The sequence below is a fragment of the Rhynchophorus ferrugineus genome, unplaced genomic scaffold, assembly GCF_030347505.1.
Source record: "Rhynchophorus ferrugineus isolate W39M unplaced genomic scaffold, kcgeb_rfMv2 rfM9, whole genome shotgun sequence".
NCBI lineage: Eukaryota > Metazoa > Arthropoda > Insecta > Coleoptera > Curculionidae > Rhynchophorus > Rhynchophorus ferrugineus.
The window spans coordinates 26,527,443-26,546,867 of NW_027472588.1; the positions used below are offsets into that span (position 1 = coordinate 26,527,443).

The following is a 19,425-nucleotide window of genomic DNA, read 5'->3' on the forward strand; positions in this document are numbered from 1 at the left end:
CGATCACATTTTAATAAGTAGTATAAATAACATATAAAATAATCAACGCAGATTCAAGTTTAATATAGGTTTATATAAAAGGTAATATATACTTGGATTTTACTTGAAAAGATATTACATAATCAAATTTTTAAAAGAAATCTGTCTACTGAATCTCAACAGTCATATTTCTATCCAATATGTATCAAAATGTACGACATTGACTTAACATATGTAGAACTGCAAGAAGATTGCCCATAAAAATACTAGTGGACTATCTTAACATCCAATATAAGTTTTCCCATATGATAATCATGGGATAAGTCCATTCATCTGAATGTTAATATTTATATTACAGGCAGTTTTTTTGAAATTAAGGATGTTTAAAATAGTCAAATTAGATAATCCAGCCTATCTGTAAGATTTTAATTGAATAGAAAATACAGATATTTTTTTTAAGCTGTATAATTGTGTGAAATAATAAATTGTATAAAATGTTATATGGAATAGTACATCATACGTTTACGCTAAAATATAATATCGTTGAATTTCGATGATGCAGCATTGATACTCAGATATTTTTTTTTAAGCTGTATAATTGTATGAAATAATAAATTGTATAAAATTTTATATGGAATAGTACATCATACGTTTATGCTAAAATATAATATCGTTGAATTTCGATGATGCAGCATTGATACTCCTGCTTATAATCTTTCTAGCACGTTTGACTTTATCATTCATTCATGTGATCTAGTGGCCAACTTTGATCACTGAAAATAACTGTGTAAATGTTTGGTAAATATCGTCCAATTTAATGCAGAACAAACTCGGTTATCATCTCATGATGTAGAATACTAATAACAGTTATTACCTGCCAGCTCTATTTCTAAATAAATAACATCTAGTAATAAGGTTCAGGTTCTTCGAGAATGTGTGTCATTTCTATAGGATGGTATTAGGATTATTTTGCCAAGAATAACAACATTTATTTGTTGATGTTCATAAATCCATTCCAGCACGTTTTATATGATTTTTAGATTTCGGCTTTTGTGTCAATTAAATTTTATATACACGGAAATACAGATATATAATTACTAGGTACACCGTAGAAAGCTTCCAGAAATTGCCAGTTCTTGTTCACGGCTTCGAATTGATGTTCCCAGATTTTAGTTAATACCTTGAAGCACTGCTTCAGTGGGTTGAGCATCAACAAATAGTCCAGTCCTGAATTTTTCAATCATTCTCTTCATAACAGAAGAAATTTTCAAACTGTGGTTGACGACAACTTTCATATGTTAAATATTGTTTAACAACCATGAAAACGTTTTATTTTCTTATATTTTATAGTTATTTTTTAACTATAACAGGACCTTAAACATTCTTCACCAAATCTCGCCAGAGTTAGCGATTGACAGCAGCTGTTCGAGCCTAGGACAATTTTAGACTCTTATTTTTCAATTTTTTTCAATAATATCTATCCACGTCCCTTTCGGAGCCATCCCAACCAAAAAGCGGATTCCGTCACAGAAAGCTGTGAGGAATTCGTTTTTCATTCGACAGACATTTCCGAACCATTATAGGCTGCGTCTCTGAATTTATTCTTCAATGCAATTAATTTTCGCATCTTAAACAAACAAATAAGAAACATTTCCAATACGATCTGAGAGAGGAACAGGTTCCATTTGTACTAAGCATCGCATTTGATCGCAAACTTACAGATGCCAGACTGTAACAGTGTACAAATTTCTGAGTCATACACAACTGAATGACCAGTTAAGTGTTCAAAAGGTGGAAAAAGTCTTAATTATAATATTTACTCGCTTTCACACTTCGCCGATTCCGTTTATTATTTAAGCGATATCGATCCCAAGTCATTGCAGTCCTCCACTTGCTCTAAGTGGATCCCATTGAGTTAGTTGTCCATGATGTATATTCCATCCACTATGTTGAAGAGCAGTAAAGAGGTGACATCTCAGACATCAGCTCGGATATGAATAAATTTGATAGATAATTTCGTACTCACACACAGCTAATGAAACTATAGTAACCATAAAAATATCATGTATATTTTGAAACACCCTATACATATGCATATGTTTTATTATCTACTATCATAATTATATATATGTAGCTATCGATCTCCACCAAATTATTAAACAAACTGCTACAATACATAATTGAAATTGTCCTATTTGCATTGTTACCTTAAATAACTCAATTTCTTCATTGAGCAACTCAAACAACCTATTTATTAGCTATTTTTCTATTGGTAATTGACGTGACAATAGTTTAAGTCGATACAATTGGCTTCGTAGATCGAATATCATCGATAATAACAACACATTATGTTAATACGACAAACAACGATTAGGAAATTAGTTGATGCGTCGGCTATTATTCTTATCAGATGCACCACGGATATTTTCCGTCAATTGACGTCCGGCGTGGTCTCTCGAGACCACCATTACCCCGCCGACTTTATGATATATCAATTTTAATTAATCATCGTTCAATTAAATGAATGAAACAACCCGCTTCTCCTGCGATACAAACAAAAATGCCCGTTTAAGATAGGGGTTATGATAAAAAAATATATTATTGTCCGGACGGGTCAGGATAGTTGGCATGGAATGGACAGAAGTTATTCGTATTCCTCTTTCAGACCGTGAGGGTGATTTATGAATGTCGTAAATCGTTTCGACTGTGCTTTAATGATTCAGTGAGTTCGCTGACAAAGCGTTTCAATTAACACATAATTCTTGGGCGCAAATAATATTTCTGCGAGTTAAATTTATTTAAGCAAATTCCACTATCTGAAATAAATTATTATTTAGTTTATGTACAATTATGTCAATTTATTTACAATAATAATTATTTTATACATTCTACATAATTACGTTATTTACGTCTAATACTTATTTTATTATAACACCGGTGTTAAAAATTCATATTATTTTACTTCATTTAATCGCGAACAAGTCGAATAAATGGCAACACAGCCTTCAGAACTTAGTTACTGATGGATATCGTATTATAACACACCACTCAATAAGTATCTGTCACTAGATTATTTTTCATGTGATTTATAGATAATAATTATGTTGAAAAGCACCGATACATCTCAAAGCTTTTAGTTTACAAATTACAGTCGATCTAATGAAGAAGACTTAGTTATTTTTAAAATAATTAAAATTTGTATGAAATATTTTCAAGACATCTAATGTGGCAATTATTATTGTCAACGAATATTTTAATTTTTACTTTATTTAGTTTTTAACTAATATTCCTTTCAACATTAATGAAAAATGTTACATAAAAATATATGTAAAATTGCTCCTAGAACCTCTATTGACTTATTGAATAGGCTATATATTTACTAGTATTTAAAAATACCAACACCAAATATGATTATATGATAAATATGAATTTTAGTTAAATTAACTACTGTATATACATTTCATAAATATTAAAATTATCAAAATATCGCATCCTTCACTGTTGAATTAAAAAAGATTCCTAAAAGCACCATTTAGATAACATAACCTAATAACAATAGCAGAATAAGCCGGCTTGGTGGCGCAGTGGTAAAGGCGATAGGACGGTCCTCCTACTGTTGCGATAGCCGCGGGTCCGAATTTGTGGTTGTTTAAAATTTGTGATTATCCTAGGCAAGAGTGTAAAATCTGACAAGGAAAATGGTCCCAGGCACACCAGTAACCAGGTCGGGTAAGACCAGATGCCTTCTGGGAATGATTTTTAAGTTGGTCACTCGCCAGTCGGTAGGCTTAATGCTGAGGACCGTGGTTCGGAGCCCACGTTAAACTGTAGGTCCAGTCCAGATAAACCCATAATTGGAAAAAGGAGACCTTGCACCTAGCTAATCCCAGCACTGAACTTGTAGCAATATTTTCTTCTTTCATTATCTGGTCTGTACTATTAAAAACAAACCTACCTACGTGAAACTTAATGTAAGAGCTCATCATTATTTACGTTAAAAAACAATTTATCGGCTAGAACAGAACCTCTTGGAAAAGAATTCATTCTATTTGAACCTTCACGTTATGGAAAACAACACAGTTAGTTATCTATTTTTAACAATTTAGATCCACAGTATTTACAATTATTAAATTAAACACTAATTTCCGAGACTTAAGTCTATAAAATCATATAGTCACACATTTTATAATATTAATCATTAAACACCTTAATATTTATCAATGTTTTAAAATGTTTACAAATATACTGTTAATAATTCCAAATTTCTTCTATTTGTCATATGTGTTCCATCTATGTAATTATATAGTTAGTTTCATTTTAACTCCTGCATATTTTCTTTACTTCATTTATGTATTCATATAGTCTTCATCTTTTATATATATTTCTCATCTAAATTATATATTACCAAAACAATAATTTCACTCTTCGATCTCGACTTTACTGATAGTTTATTTTTAATTTGTTCTCTATGGCCTTCATTTATCTATTGCTATTCTACTTTGTCTTATGTCCCACGTAGGAACTAACAACTCAACAACAAATGAGAAATTAGAATTTTGTGAAGTTATTTTTTAACTGTTAATATTCTATGAAACATTCATTTTAAATCTTGATGCGTTGCTGCATCTTTATTTATTAGCTGCAATATTCGGTTAGTGCTTTGTTAAGAAATGCATTTACCAATGACACTTGAAATTAATCGGAAGTTAATACCACTATAATTTACATAAAATTCTTAACAACCTTTAGAATAACCTCTTGTACAATAATATACTATGTCTCCAGAACCATATCAATTAATAACAGTCCTTAAGCAACAACAATTTTTCGTTTTTTCCTTTTCCTCATCAGACATCAAATTAAATCATTAGCTGATTTCGAAAATCTAAATATCTTGTAAGCAAAGAAAACCGACGATTCTTGTTATTCTCAAATTTTGTTAATCTATGTTGGGATGAAATTTTTACGTATATCGAGTTTTTCTTTCACAGCTGTATAAGCTTTCCAATAAAGCAGACATATTAATTTGTTTTCTCTGCAAAAAATGGATAACTGCGTTCAAGAATGTTTTAACCACTAACTTTACGTTTTAACATCGCTTCAAATGTAATATTTAAGGATTTATCTGATTCAAAATTGCCTTGCATTTTGCGGTACGACGTTGCCAGATTTTGATTTTAAAATACACGCGTCCTTGACTGATTTAAGTACAACCGAAACGACGGATAATCTACTGTATTTTTTGTTTTGGTTTGAATATATCTTTTAAAATTCATTTATTTATGGTCGTGTTATTCAAACACTCACTTAACCTTAACAAACTCTATCACTTATTTTATTTTATAAACTTAAAAAAAGCCTTCAACTCCAGCGAGATCAGCGGGTCAGCGAGCTAAACTCTTAGCTCGCAGCGCAGGCCTATGGGTTTGTTTAATATTTTTTTAAATATATTTACTACAAATGAGAACAAATAGACCAGTTTTAGAAAACGAATAGATGTAGATGAATGACAGTCTTTTTGGGCCAGTTATTAAAAAAAACTGTTCGGTTGTTTCGATTGTTGATGTCCCAACCCATCGCACACATACCATTAACGATTCCCGCGTATATCCGCATAAATTATGGCCGCGCCCTCCGTAAATAAATTATTAATTGGCATACGTCTCCTCTGATCACCGATACCCGTTTCAATCTGCAGATTTATGATTCATTTTACGGCTAACTATCAATCACTCGGCCGATTCGCCGCTCGCCCGCCCCCTTGCTCACATTCTAGTGGCTTTGATTAATACGTATGACGGTCATTAAAGTCAAATACTCATAACGCATTCAAGAAAAATATTCGAATAATAATAAATAACCATACAATGCTCTTTCCTGTATCAAGTCTCGTTCGATGCATCCATATTAATGTTTTTCCGTACGCGAGAGTCGATGTGGAAAAGTCGGAATCAAAACAATGTGTCGTTCGATGACCATACTAACCCAGAATGGTACTATTTTTTATTTGTTTAATAGCCAATAGGTTTTACAATACCACATATTTTTCATTTAAAAACACATATTACAACTAGTTATTATCTACAACAATATAGTATTTTTTCCTGCATATTGTTTTTGAAATCCAGATCTACGACCTAAACTTACCAATTGGTCTATAAAATAGGTTTTAAAGAAGTTAAATTTGACGCTTTATTGTGAAAAACGGTACAATGCATTTCATTCAAAGTATTATCCATCGATAGGTGCTAATTATTCTCATCTTTCAGCCAATTTACGGATTCCATCCCAAAAGAACGGTATATCTTTTGAGGTTATCCACGAATTGGCCTATTTTTTGGTATCAGGTCATGACTCATATGTCGAAAAAAGTAAAATTCCCATTTTAATGTTTCCAAATAACATTTCACCGGTTTTGCAACATGTGGTCAAACGTTGTCATGCTGAAGAACAACATTGTCGTGTCTGCTCGTACTCTTACCGTTTCTCACCAAAGTGCTCAGCTCAAACGCATCAGTTGTAGTCGATAGCCATCCCCATTCATAGAATCATTAGGTTCTATCAGTTTATAGTACACCACACCAAGCTGATCACATCCATGCAGAGCAATAGCTTGAAGTCATGGCTATTCAGCTTTACCACTGTAGTTGATGTAATACTATACACAAAATTAAGGCGATATTGCCGCATATTGTTGAAGCAACATTTCACACATGACTAAACGCTTTTCAGTATCTCTAGGCATCAATTCATACGGCACAATATATCCAAATTTTGGATCATTCCCATGTTCTTCAAGTGATCGGAAATGGTTTCACAACAATTCTGCATATTCTGCATTCTGCATTCTTCTTGCATTTTACATGGGTCATCATCGAATAATGCCTTCAAATCCAAATCTTATTTTTTTTCCTTATTAAACACCCTTTACTCTTTACTGGGTACAAATTCAGAAATTTTCAGCACACTCAACGAAAAAATTATGGTCGCACATGAAGTTGGTTATAAATCAGCCCGGTGCGATTTAATACACCGGTAACATCCTTTAAAATTAATTTATAGGCCAATAACATTTGCCGTATGTGCTCCCGCTGAAGCGCTCCACATCGTTTTAGAACACGACACAGTTTTCACTGTTTCTAAACATAACAATATATTTTTACAATACCCTCATATTATAACAAGACCACTGTACTGGTTTAAAGTACATTTGTCATTGCTTTTAACTTTATATTTAATTCAAAATATTCTAATGGCCATCTTATAATTCAATTATTTTATTTAACTTATTTATCACTAAACGAAGGTGTTACAATTTTCACTTTTTTAACTTATGTATATAACCGTATGAATTGAAATAATTTTCATTATTCTAAATGATATATAGTTAATAATTATACTACTTTGAACGTAGAAATATATTTTAAATCATTCTCTTGTTGCTGTTGAACGATTAAATCAAATTATAACTAATTCTTTGAATTAATGTTGATGTTATATTTATTATATCAAATTGCTAAACATTTATAAAATTTTATTTTGTATTATGTTATAGAAAACAGCAAGCGGTATTCTTCTATATAGTGAAAATTTATTTTATATATTAAAAGGTGTTGCTAGTTTTTAATTCTGATGTTTGAAAAAATCTAATATTGATTTATCCAAACATTAATTTACTACACTACTATTATTACTATACAATTTTAAACATAGAAATACACTTTAAATTATTCTCTTGTTGCTCTTGAATGATTAAATCAAATTATAACTAATTCTTTAAATTAATATTGATATTATATTTATTATATCAAATTTCTAAATATTTAAAAATTTTTATTTTGTATTCTGTTATAGAAAACAGACTGCAGTGTTCTTCTATATAGGGAAAATTTATTTTATATATTAAAAAGTATTGCTAGTTTTTAATTCTGATGTTTGAAAAAATCTAATATTGATTTATCCAAACATTAATTTACTACACTACTATTATTACTATACTATTTTAAACGTAGAAATACACTTTAAAACATTCTCTTGTTGCTCTTGAATGATTAAATTAAATTATAACTAATTCTTTAAATTAATATTAATATTATATTTCTTATATCAAATTGTTAAACATTTATAAATTTTTATTTTGTATTCTGTTATAGAAAACAGCAAGCAGTATTCTTCTACATAGTAAAAATTTATTTTATATATTAAAAATTGTTGCTAATTTTTAACTCTTATATTTGAAAAAATCAAATATTGGTTTATCCAAACAGTAATTTACTACACTACTATTATTACTATACTATTTTAAACGTAGAAATACACTTTAAAACATTCTCTTGTTGCTCTTGAATGATTAAATTAAATTATAACTAATTCTTTAAATTAATATTAATATTATATTTCTTATATCAAATTGTTAAACATTTATAAATTTTTATTTTGTATTCTGTTATAGAAAACAGCAAGCAGTATTCTTCTACATAGTAAAAATTTATTTTATATATTAAAAATTGTTGCTAGTTTTTAACTCTTATATTTGAAAAAATCAAATATTGGTTTATCCAAACATTAATTTACTACACTACTATTATTACTATACTATTTTAAACGTAGAAATACACTTTAAAACATTCTCTTGTTGCTCTTGAATGATTAAATTAAATTATAACTAATTCTTTAAATTAATATTAATATTATATTTCTTATATCAAATTGTTAAACATTTATAAATTTTTATTTTGTATTCTGTTATAGAAAACAGCAAGCAGTATTCTTCTACATAGTAAAAATTTATTTTATATATTAAAAATTGTTGCTAGTTTTTAACTCTGATATTTGAAAAAATCTAATATTGATTTATCCAAACATTAATTTACTACACTACTATTATTACTATACTATTTTAAACGTAGAAATACACTTTAAAACATTCTCTTGTTGCTCTTGAATGATTAAATTAAATTATAACTAATTCTTTAAATTAATATTAATATTATATTTCTTATATCAAATTGTTAAACATTTATAAATTTTTATTTTGTATTCTGTTATAGAAAACAGCAAGCAGTATTCTTCTACATAGTAAAAATTTATTTTATATATTAAAAATTGTTGCTAGTTTTTAACTCTTATATTTGAAAAAATCAAATATTGGTTTATCCAAACAGTAATTTTGGGAAATTCATGAAAAAAGGATTGGACGATTTTTGGTTACTTATTAGTAAACTCATTTTTAAAAACCTTTTTGACTTTTAATGATCAATTCATTTTGAAAAACCATTAACATACTTTGCAACGAATTGTATTCAAACGGGACTGCCAAGATCACGGATTATACCGTGAATAAATCAACATTTCCTAGCCAATCTATCTCAATTATTGCTCACAAAATATGTATGTACTGTCGTGAGAGCAGCATCTTTCTTGTTGACTTTATATCGCTTGTATCAGTAAAAAATTCCCGTCTAATTATACCATATATTTAACATCGCCTCCTTTGCGCTAAGGAAAGCTTTACAGCCGTTTTTGAAGCTTCGATGGGCTTCGACCGATGATCGGTAATTTTACCATTTTTTATGTACCATATGGTATTGGGTATGGTATTTTCAATTTTGAGTAATGATTTTTTACTTCTTTTTCAAATAAAGATCCATCAGTTTAAATCATGGGTTTTTCTTTTGACGTCAATCTTAATTTATTAATAGATGTAATGATGCCAAATGTAAATGTCGTAAGCACTCTCAAATTTTGTCATATCATCGAGGATATATCGGTATAATAATTTTTTAATTAATCAATTTAAGTCATTTTTTATACTCTCAGTTAGGATTGTATCTTTAAAACAATTTGTCGTTTTTCTTACAAATAATAACAGTTTTAGTATATATTTTCCTCTACATAATATATTCCCATTTTAAACCAATTCTCATTAAGATATAATGTTAAACGATTGTTTATAAATATGTATACTATGTAACTACAAATCAGCTGCCGAGGTTGAACATGCAGTAAAGCAAAGCTTTCGAATTGTTAATACCCGCATCTACAATACAGTAAGGACACATCAGGCAACCTTATTTAATTCATTTTTTTTGTCAATGAATTTACAAAAAACATTTAAGTATATTTTATTTTCATGTAGTTCTGCCTTGTTTAGATATGAGAAATACATTATTTTTAAGCAAAATATATTATATTATAAATTGTTATAAATTATATTGTAGCATATAAAAAATTTTAGGCCTGAAAAATGGTTTAAAGTCAAGAACATAAATGTATTTCAATTTGAAAAGAAAGGAATAAAAATATATTCAGCATCGTTTCTTCACTATGGAGGAAACTTGGTTGTATCACAGTAATCCCGAGTGAAGTAAGGAGGATAGTGAATCATGTAAACCGGGCAGTTTTCTCAAAAGCAATTTCTTATTTGGAAATCGAGTATAAAAACGTTTTATCGAGTTAATTTGTTGAGATTAAAAAGGAATTTTTGGTTTATTTGTTTTGCGGTAATTTCTCAATTAAACAAAACTAACTATATATTCTGTTGTTATGCAAAACTAGATGAAACTAATTTTGTTTACATAAAAACACCAATATACTTGATTACCATAATTTGGCATTTCCAACACTAAACGAAAAACAACAGTTAAAAAAGTTACCTACAATGGTCGAACGTATCGAATAATTAATAACAATTAATTCCTTGTTATCCAACAGCGTCGTCTAACACTTGCGTGAAACAAAAGTCCATTGATAATAATTAAATCTTTCGAGTCTATTTTACTTCGATAAAGTGTTGTTTTGGAATGGAACTTGACATAAAATTAGAAAGAAATATATAATTAAATTAAATAGGGCTGGTAACGACTTCTAAACAATTTTTAAATGGGGAAAATTATAGGATGACGAAAAAGTAGTTTCGTTTTTAAGGGTATTTAAATAAATCACCAATTTTTTCAGTCAAATTTATTACATTTTACATTATTAAGAGTTTTGCAGAGACACAAGGAAATAGTAGTTGGAAAGAACACATGTCAGATGCAACAAAACTTCTGAGACAATCTCTCTCAATTTTTGCACAGTCATTAAGACGTAGTATCTGATAAAGTTGTGATAGCATCGCCTTTCTTATTAATTTAAATTGCCTTTTTAGATCCCATTAATTAGTGGTAGTAGAGAGTTAAATTAATGGTTTAACCAGGTTAGCGCAAGTCATGATATACATACCCTTTCAAATCCCACAAAACCTTTAATATTTTTAGCACCATTGTGGAATTTGTTGCCGTTTGTAAACCTTCTCCAGAATTCGACCACGATCTTTTTTTCATATTCAATATTGAAATTTTGAAATTTATTTCAATAATTTGAGAAACTGCTAAATTTCGTTTCGTTTGACAAGTACTTTTTTGGTACCCATTCTTACCTAAATGATTCAAAACAGTTTTATGGTCGATGTTCAGTTTCTTCTTCCTCTTCTTCTCCTTCCTTTATGCATATTTTGATTGATCATCCAATTCCAGGTAACAAATTCTTCAACATATTACAAATAAATAACATATACCGAATCTTCCTCCAGTAATGTACTATCTCCGCATATCCGCAATGTATGTATATGCATAATATCGTTGTTATGGACCTGATTTTGTACCTTTTCCTTTTATATCTTTCTTTAACTCCGTTTAGATGAACTCAATTAAGCTAAACCCCTAATGTTGAAAAATGACATGTTCTCAAAATAGTATATGGTTTCATGGTGATTGAGATCTCTAAGAAATTGAATAAGATCACACTAAGTTATTCCAAATTATGACTAGTTATTTTTAAAAAAGACGCTACTAAAAGAAAGTGTGCTTTCGTTAGTCAATAATTTATTATTGTGTTCATCTGGGATCATGTCGAAGTTGGTCACTGGCCAGATAGTAAGTTTAATTCCCTGGTTCGATTCCCACGTTAAGCAGTAGGTCCAGTACAGATAGACCCTGGTTGGTAAAGAGGCTAATAAAATTCTTCCAGATATTTTTGAACAGCTGACAAGTCTATTTACTTTCTCAAATTTTCGCGATAGTATCCAATTCTTCGATTATTCTGATAAATATGTATGATACATAATCTATATTGCTTTAGGATGTGATCACTGAACCTTCTATTCATAAAAAGTATGTGTCATCATCGGTATTACAAAAGCGTCAGGGTTTGTAATGAATAATTTTAAATCCCACATTATCCCGATTATCATCTTATTGCTTTTTCCGTAATTAAGCTATAGTAGCTTATTCAAACACTCTCATTTAGTGACCATGAAAAAAAAGAACGATGTAAAATACTATTTTATAAGTTTATTATTACTTATAGAGCCACAAAACTTATTGAACTGTTGTAAAAAAATACTTAATGTTAGCCCTTAAATTTGTACCGGTCAAATTCATCAATTAATAACTTTGCTAATGTAAACAGACATTGCATTATTATACACATTATGGTTTGCAGTTATTTTAAATAAAAGCAAGCCCATATAAGTTTATTATTACTCTAAAAGTGGCCAATTACGTTCCAATAAAACAACATTTGCGAAAGGCGTTACTTTTAATCACTGTTAATTTACCATAATCAATGGGGATTTCAATATGGAAAATAAAAAGTGACTGAAGAATAAAGTATTCAACGAAGATCCAGGTCAAATACAAGAACAACCACTAACAACATTAACTATATTCGACAAAGTAGGAAAAAGAATAATTCAGAAATTACTAAAAACTATTTAGAATATGTAATATTTGTTGAAATATAAAAATGCAAATACTTTACCATTAATTACACTTGATGATGGAAAAGTATATATAAAAGCATGAATCACTACCATCGGTTTCGAAAATGTGGTGTATTGAAAACACTACTCATAGTTATTCTTGGAGTTGACGAAAAGCTTTACATTAATATAAGGTAAATGATAATATAGGTAAATTAATATAGATTAATTATATTCTGGAATAAGGGGACATAGATACTTTTGTTTTGTCCTAACCAGTGTGTCATCTTCACACTCAGCCAGCAACAGCTACTCATGAATTATGGATTTCCTGGATCTCTGACAATTCTTTCCGAGATATATTATATTTTATCACGGATGTCTTGATTTTGAATGAAAATTCCAGAATATTTGTTGAAATATTGAGATAAATATCCCGACTGGTAGCACGCCGAACTCCCGGTGAACATGCGAATCCCTGAAAAACCATGGAGCGTTCAGTGTTCACATGAGGAGCACTTTTTGGTCAACTTGAGGTCGTTGCACCAGAAAATACGATATAAATTTAGTATAGTTATTCTACCCGTGAGAATCTAAATAACAAGCATATCTTATAAAACAAGCTCTCTATCTTATAAACAAGTATATCTTATAATTTAATTGAGATCGGATGGCTTTTGAGACTGGCTTTTGCAAATTGTTACCCCGCTACCTTTTAGACAAATGGTATTAATCCTCACGCATCACCAACTATTGGTTCCACGTTAGTATCACTATGCAATCACACTTATACTACTTCTTTAACTTCACTTCTGTTTCAAAAGTCTTTCCTAGTTTATAAAATTATCTAAGGCGAACCATGTTTGAATATCAAAAAAATATTATATGATAAACAATTATATATATATATATATATATATATATATATGTATTCTCTTCTAAAACACTCAATAATCAATAAATAAATTCACCGTCATATAAGTAAAGTACAGTTTTATTACTTTAAATATATTTATATCCAGTACAATATCTCCGAACTTCAATCAAATATAATCCAATTAATGGTTTCTAACAAAGTGAGAATTCGAAAGAGTCAAGGTCTATGTAAGAACTAAATAACAGAAAAAGGAACTAGCGAATAGATATTATATTACAGTATATATTAACTTCTTATGTGAAGTAGATTTCATGTTTTACATGATTTGGAATACTTTTGTAATAAAAGAAATAAAGAAAATACTTGACTGCAATTATGATTAAAGAAATCGTCTTCATAGAATGCATTTTTTGAGACCTTAAGAAACAAAGAAATCAAAAGCAGAAAAATCATAAAATGTCGTTCTTAATGATACGACTGAAAATACCCGACTACCTAATTGAACAACTACAAATTTGACGCATTATTTTTTAACAAAATGAATCCATTTTCTTTTTCAACTTGTAGGAAAAGATTAAATACGCTTCTAAGCCGAATATATGGTTTAATTAGCAGTGTATGTTGTTGATAAGGAAATAATAAGGCGCAATTAACGAGATAATTAAAATATAAAGCTTTCGAACGATAAGGTATAGCGACCGATTCATTTTTTATGACTAAATATAGGCTAGGCGATTAGTTGACTAACAAAGTCATTTTTTTGCAAAATTTTGATAACGGTAATTGTCAGTGGTTTTAGAAAAAACCTTTTAAATTGTAGTACCTTGATTGATAGTGCACTAATGATAGTACTCTAAGTTCACATAACTTTATTTTTGAAACATAGTAGTTAAAGTGTCTGTAATGGTGTTACATTTGTTTGATGACCTTCGTCGTTTTATTTTTCGATTAAATTGATTTGAAATGTTTTATAAAAGTGTCTCAAAGAAAAACAATAGACCTAATGTTAAAATACGCAAGAAAAGTTATTTGCATAAGAACAAAAATATTTTACGCCCTATTTATCAGATACTTCCCCTAATCTCAATAAAACTTCGAATTATCTATTAAAGAGAAATTCTTCTTATAAAGTGACAAAATGTATGCATTTTTATTAAGAAAAATATTTAATGTTAACCTTTAAATCCTTACTGATCAAACTCAGCAATCAATATCTGAAATCCTAAAGTTTCACCCTTTTTGCGAACATTATACTTAAAGCATCAAAATCAAATTTATGGACATATGGAAACCAAATCGATATTCAAGTTTATATGTTTTAACGATGAAAGCGCAAACGAGGTGAAACTTGCCATACGAACTAATGATACGTGCATCCAGACAGTAAACATCATCAAGCCGGAAACTTTTCACCTTGCCCTCGTAAATAATGAATATATTCATTTTTCATTAATCTATTATATAATAATTAGGTAAACTAATTAACTTTAACCAAATACGCCATCATTGATAACGTTGTTAAACAGTTAAATATTAATCCCAGCTAAATCAGTAATAACACTAGATAGAGCTGTACAGCTCCTAAAATAATTGTTGCTCACTCGCTAATCGATTTGATTCAAGAGTTATTTGACTTAGTTAAATTCAATTATTGTAAAAGATTGGCAAGTTTCAATAAGACCAAGACTAGAAGCAATTTAAATGCAATAATTTCAATTAAATGTTCTAAGCTAAGAAGAGAAACAAATACATGAGAGCTTCTTACATAAATTTGAATGTACAATTTGTAACAAAATTTGTGAATACCAGATCTATAGATAGATATGTGGAAAGATCACATCAAGCAATTAAAAACGATATTACAACTGGTAAGAAGATTAATGTTTTTTCAATAGAAAACTATGCGTTGAGTAATATGTTTTCTACTATTACTGTACATTTAAACAATTCTAATTGTTGAGCAGCTATCAATATGGCTGACTTATTATTCAGTGACGCAACAGAAAATAAATATAGGCTATCACAAGCAATAACTACATGTTATTCAATTTAGACATTCTCTTTTTTATCAGTACTATACGAACAAATCCAATTAGGCTTGAAGGTTCTTTTAATTAAGGTCATGATAGTCAAATCAGATTCGTGTTAGAAACTGTATTTTTTAGAACATTCTTATCAAATATAATTTATTTTAAATAAATACATCATCCTATAATACATCATTACAGATGATATTACAATTTACTTTTATAACATATGCACTTCATTAATATCCAAATGTCCTTCTGTGTTCAATCACTTTGGGAAGCACCATCCATTCGTTATCGGTAGCACTAAAACTTTTATGTCATTTTAATATTTCTTCTCTGACGAAAATGACCTAAATATAATCAGAATTTCATAGATATGTTAAATTGAACTTGGAAACTCTGAAAAAATACCTGATCTGTCGCTGCTGATTTCGCCCCATACGACAGCACCCAGTCGTGTGTTAACTCAAGTTCGCGAATCAATAGTTAGTTTCACTATCTATTCTTTCGACGGGTCCTCGTGTCGGCATACCTGTCGGTATACCTACCCGGTTGCCGGTGCCATATCCACAAATTTAATGTAGTAGCATTAGCGATCTACAGGGGTCAGCTGTGAGGCAGTTTTGGTTCGTACTGTATTGGAAAGCCCATGGCAGTCCACAATAATTCAATCCAACTTGTCACTTCAGCATTCAACCGCCTGGTTTTGGGCTAGAACAAAAAAATCTAAAATCATGGCAATTTTTAAACATTTCGCTCGCAACTGGACAATAATACACTCGAGAAAGACCCAAGAAAACATTTTTAACGTCATTCCATCGTTATTGGTAGGATCTTGGAACCACTCTTATTGATATTGCTGATGACTATTGATATTCTAATAAAGAAACAGTATTTGGAATATTGTAAAATGATATGGTCATTACAGAAATAGACGTATCTCTGAAGGTATAAAATAAACTACAAGTGGACACAAATGGACTATAAACTTGGAAATATAACTTAATAGCATATCCAGTTCTGCGGTACGGTGAACATTTAAAATAAAAACTAGTTATACCACTTGAGAGACGTCCAATTTCTCAAGCAAAATCAACGAAATATCTTGACATCCATCTCGATGGTAGGTTAAATTGAAAGCATCACATAGAACAATAAGTTCAGCAGATCATACTTAAACAAATGACCAGTTATACCAGTTAATCCAACAATGCTCCTAAAAAACTATGAAGTGCAAATATGGGATTATACTAAAATATCTAACAATCAACATATAGTCCAATTTAATTTTAATTGGGAAATACATAATTATGCCGCATATATTTATACTGCACTGGCTTTGCTTGATGGTGCAGCATAACAATATTAATAATTAATTTTTAAATTAAACTTGTACTAAGGGCATCTAAAGTAAAATATATTTTAATTCATCACTAGTGATGAAACTGTCGTCTGTTACCATAATTTTGGATCAAAGCAAGTGACCCTAACATACACAGGATACAAGAAACTATATTAACAAAACAAGAGTTCTGTGAAGCCTTTGCTTCAGCTACGGAGCCAATAAAAGTTTTTTGGGAAGTGATGTTCAAAAATTACTTCCAAAGCAGTGAAACAACTTCATATATAACAAGCCCTTTACTATGAAGTATCATATAGAATATATTAATAATCACATTATTATATTAAATAATTTGGCATTGCATAGTTAAAATGGTGATTATTGTATTTGCTATTCTGCCTTTATTCAGTTCAAGTTCAAGACTTATTCAAGAATATTTTTATGTTAAATAATAAGAAATACTAATAAATCAATTACCTTATTGAAAATATTACGAAAACTCATAGGAAAACCCAATATTTCAATTAATAAATACAACCGAACTAGCCAGATCTAATCCAGATTAGCGCTCCTATTAAGCCCATCCCCTCTAGCAACCCGATCCGCCCCTGCCCCCTCGAGAGCGAAACCTTACAACAAACTAACGAGATTCTCTTTTTCCAGGTGAGAAACCGCATAAATGCGTGGTGTGCTCCAAAGCTTTCAGCCAATCCTCGAATCTCATCACGCACATGCGCAAACACACCGGCTACAAACCCTTCTCGTGCGGCCTGTGCGAGAAGGCCTTCCAGCGTAAAGTGGACCTCCGCAGACATCGGGAATCTCAACACCCCACAGTTCCGGAATCGGTCATAAACACTATCTATCGATCCGCAGACGTGTCGGTCGATTTCAACACATCACTGAACAGTAGCAGTTAAAAGTTCGGTTTTACGGACATAATTGCGATGACGTTTAAATCGTTTAATTGTGATGACCGAATCGCTGTCTCAGAATCTACAAATATCTTACAACAAAGTACCGATCTGAACTATAAAGATCAAAGATCTGGATGTGTCTTAGGAACTTTAATCCGTACTAATACGTATGGCATTACAAAATGCCTGCGGGTTTACCTGTATTAAAAAGTAAGACAGGCAAGCAAATATTGCATTAAGCAAAAATAGGTCAAATGTGCCATTGAGATTCCCGTGATCATGATGCCATACCAAATGACCAAAAGACCACAAAGGTGCTAAATGAGAGCACATTAGTCCCAAAATATTTCCAAAGTATATATTCCAGTTCATATGTAAAGCGCAGGAACCTATATATGTTTGTACATTTTCTTATATTTACTTTGTTTTGTTTTGTGTAAAGAACTTTAACAAATCTAGTCTAGGTTAAGTAATCGATATACGTTGCCAGTAATCTATGTAGTCTAGTCTTTAGTGCCTTGAAGTCGTTATATTCAGAAAAATATTTACTTTAGCGATGTACGTGACAACCTATAGTGCCTTGTGTTGTAGTTTCAACTAATTAAAAATTAAAAGAAACCAACTAGGTATCTAACTTGTGTTTGGTAAATGTTTAAGAACAGCAGTATACTTAGTTGACTGTCATTCAATGATTAAAAGAAACAGATTATAATATTTAATTTTTTATATACTTATTATTATAATATTACATAATATTATTATACCATATTATTATAAAGGAATACATATTGTATTTGACAATTTTTCTTATATGAAGTGAGGAACAAGTTAGAATTCTAGGTATATCTCGGAATTTATTGTTGTTTTTTCGATAAATAGTTTAGAGATTAGCAAATAAACTGTAAATTTGTTTGTAAAAAGTGCAAATATATTATATATTGAAATTATTTTTTGAAAAAAAATAACAAAAATTAATTAAATTTTTAAACTTTGTACGACTAATTTTTGTTTGTATAATTATTATTTCGCACGCTTTTTATTTGCACTTTTATTAGTTTTACTAATGAAGGTTCCGTAACGAAGCTTTGTAGTAAAACTACATACAGCTGAAAAGCCAAAGAAGTTTGTAAAAAGAGCTGTAGTTCATGTTGTACATACAACACTGTAGGGATATTTCTTTTATAGGAACATGGGACCATTACTGAAAATTTAGGAATAAAAAATTTACTTGGGTATAGATCCGTTTTTTACATATTTTAACAACAAAGTTGTATTTTATAACAAAAAAATACTTGTGTTTTATTTAATGAACCTCTAATCAGTACTTCAAGGTAAAGAAATCGATAGATTAAACAGATAGTACTATCAAACTTTAATCTACTAGATAAACTAATTAATTGAATAAAACCGACACCAAGAGACACTCTGATCAATTCTTTAAAAAATGGTTAAGTAACCTTGATATATCTAGTATTTTATTTATAAATATTTGTTTACTTACCACTGTACATAGGACAGTATAGAAATATTAATTTTAT

General features: G+C 29.8%; 1 protein-coding gene across 2 annotated transcripts in view; it reads left to right on the forward strand.

Annotated features, from left to right (window-relative positions):
• sens (senseless) overlaps nucleotides 1-19,124 on the forward strand; it is a 66,155-nt gene extending 47,031 nt beyond the window's left edge. For both annotated transcript variants that reach the window (XM_076415435.1, XM_076415436.1), the window contains exon 6: nucleotides 17,634-19,124. In XM_076415435.1, the coding sequence (XP_076271550.1) occupies nucleotides 17,634-17,890 (257 nt within the window). In that variant the 3' untranslated portion in view covers nucleotides 17,891-19,124. The remainder of the gene's footprint in view (nucleotides 1-17,633) is intronic.
• The last annotated feature ends 301 nt before the right edge of the window (nucleotides 19,125-19,425 follow it).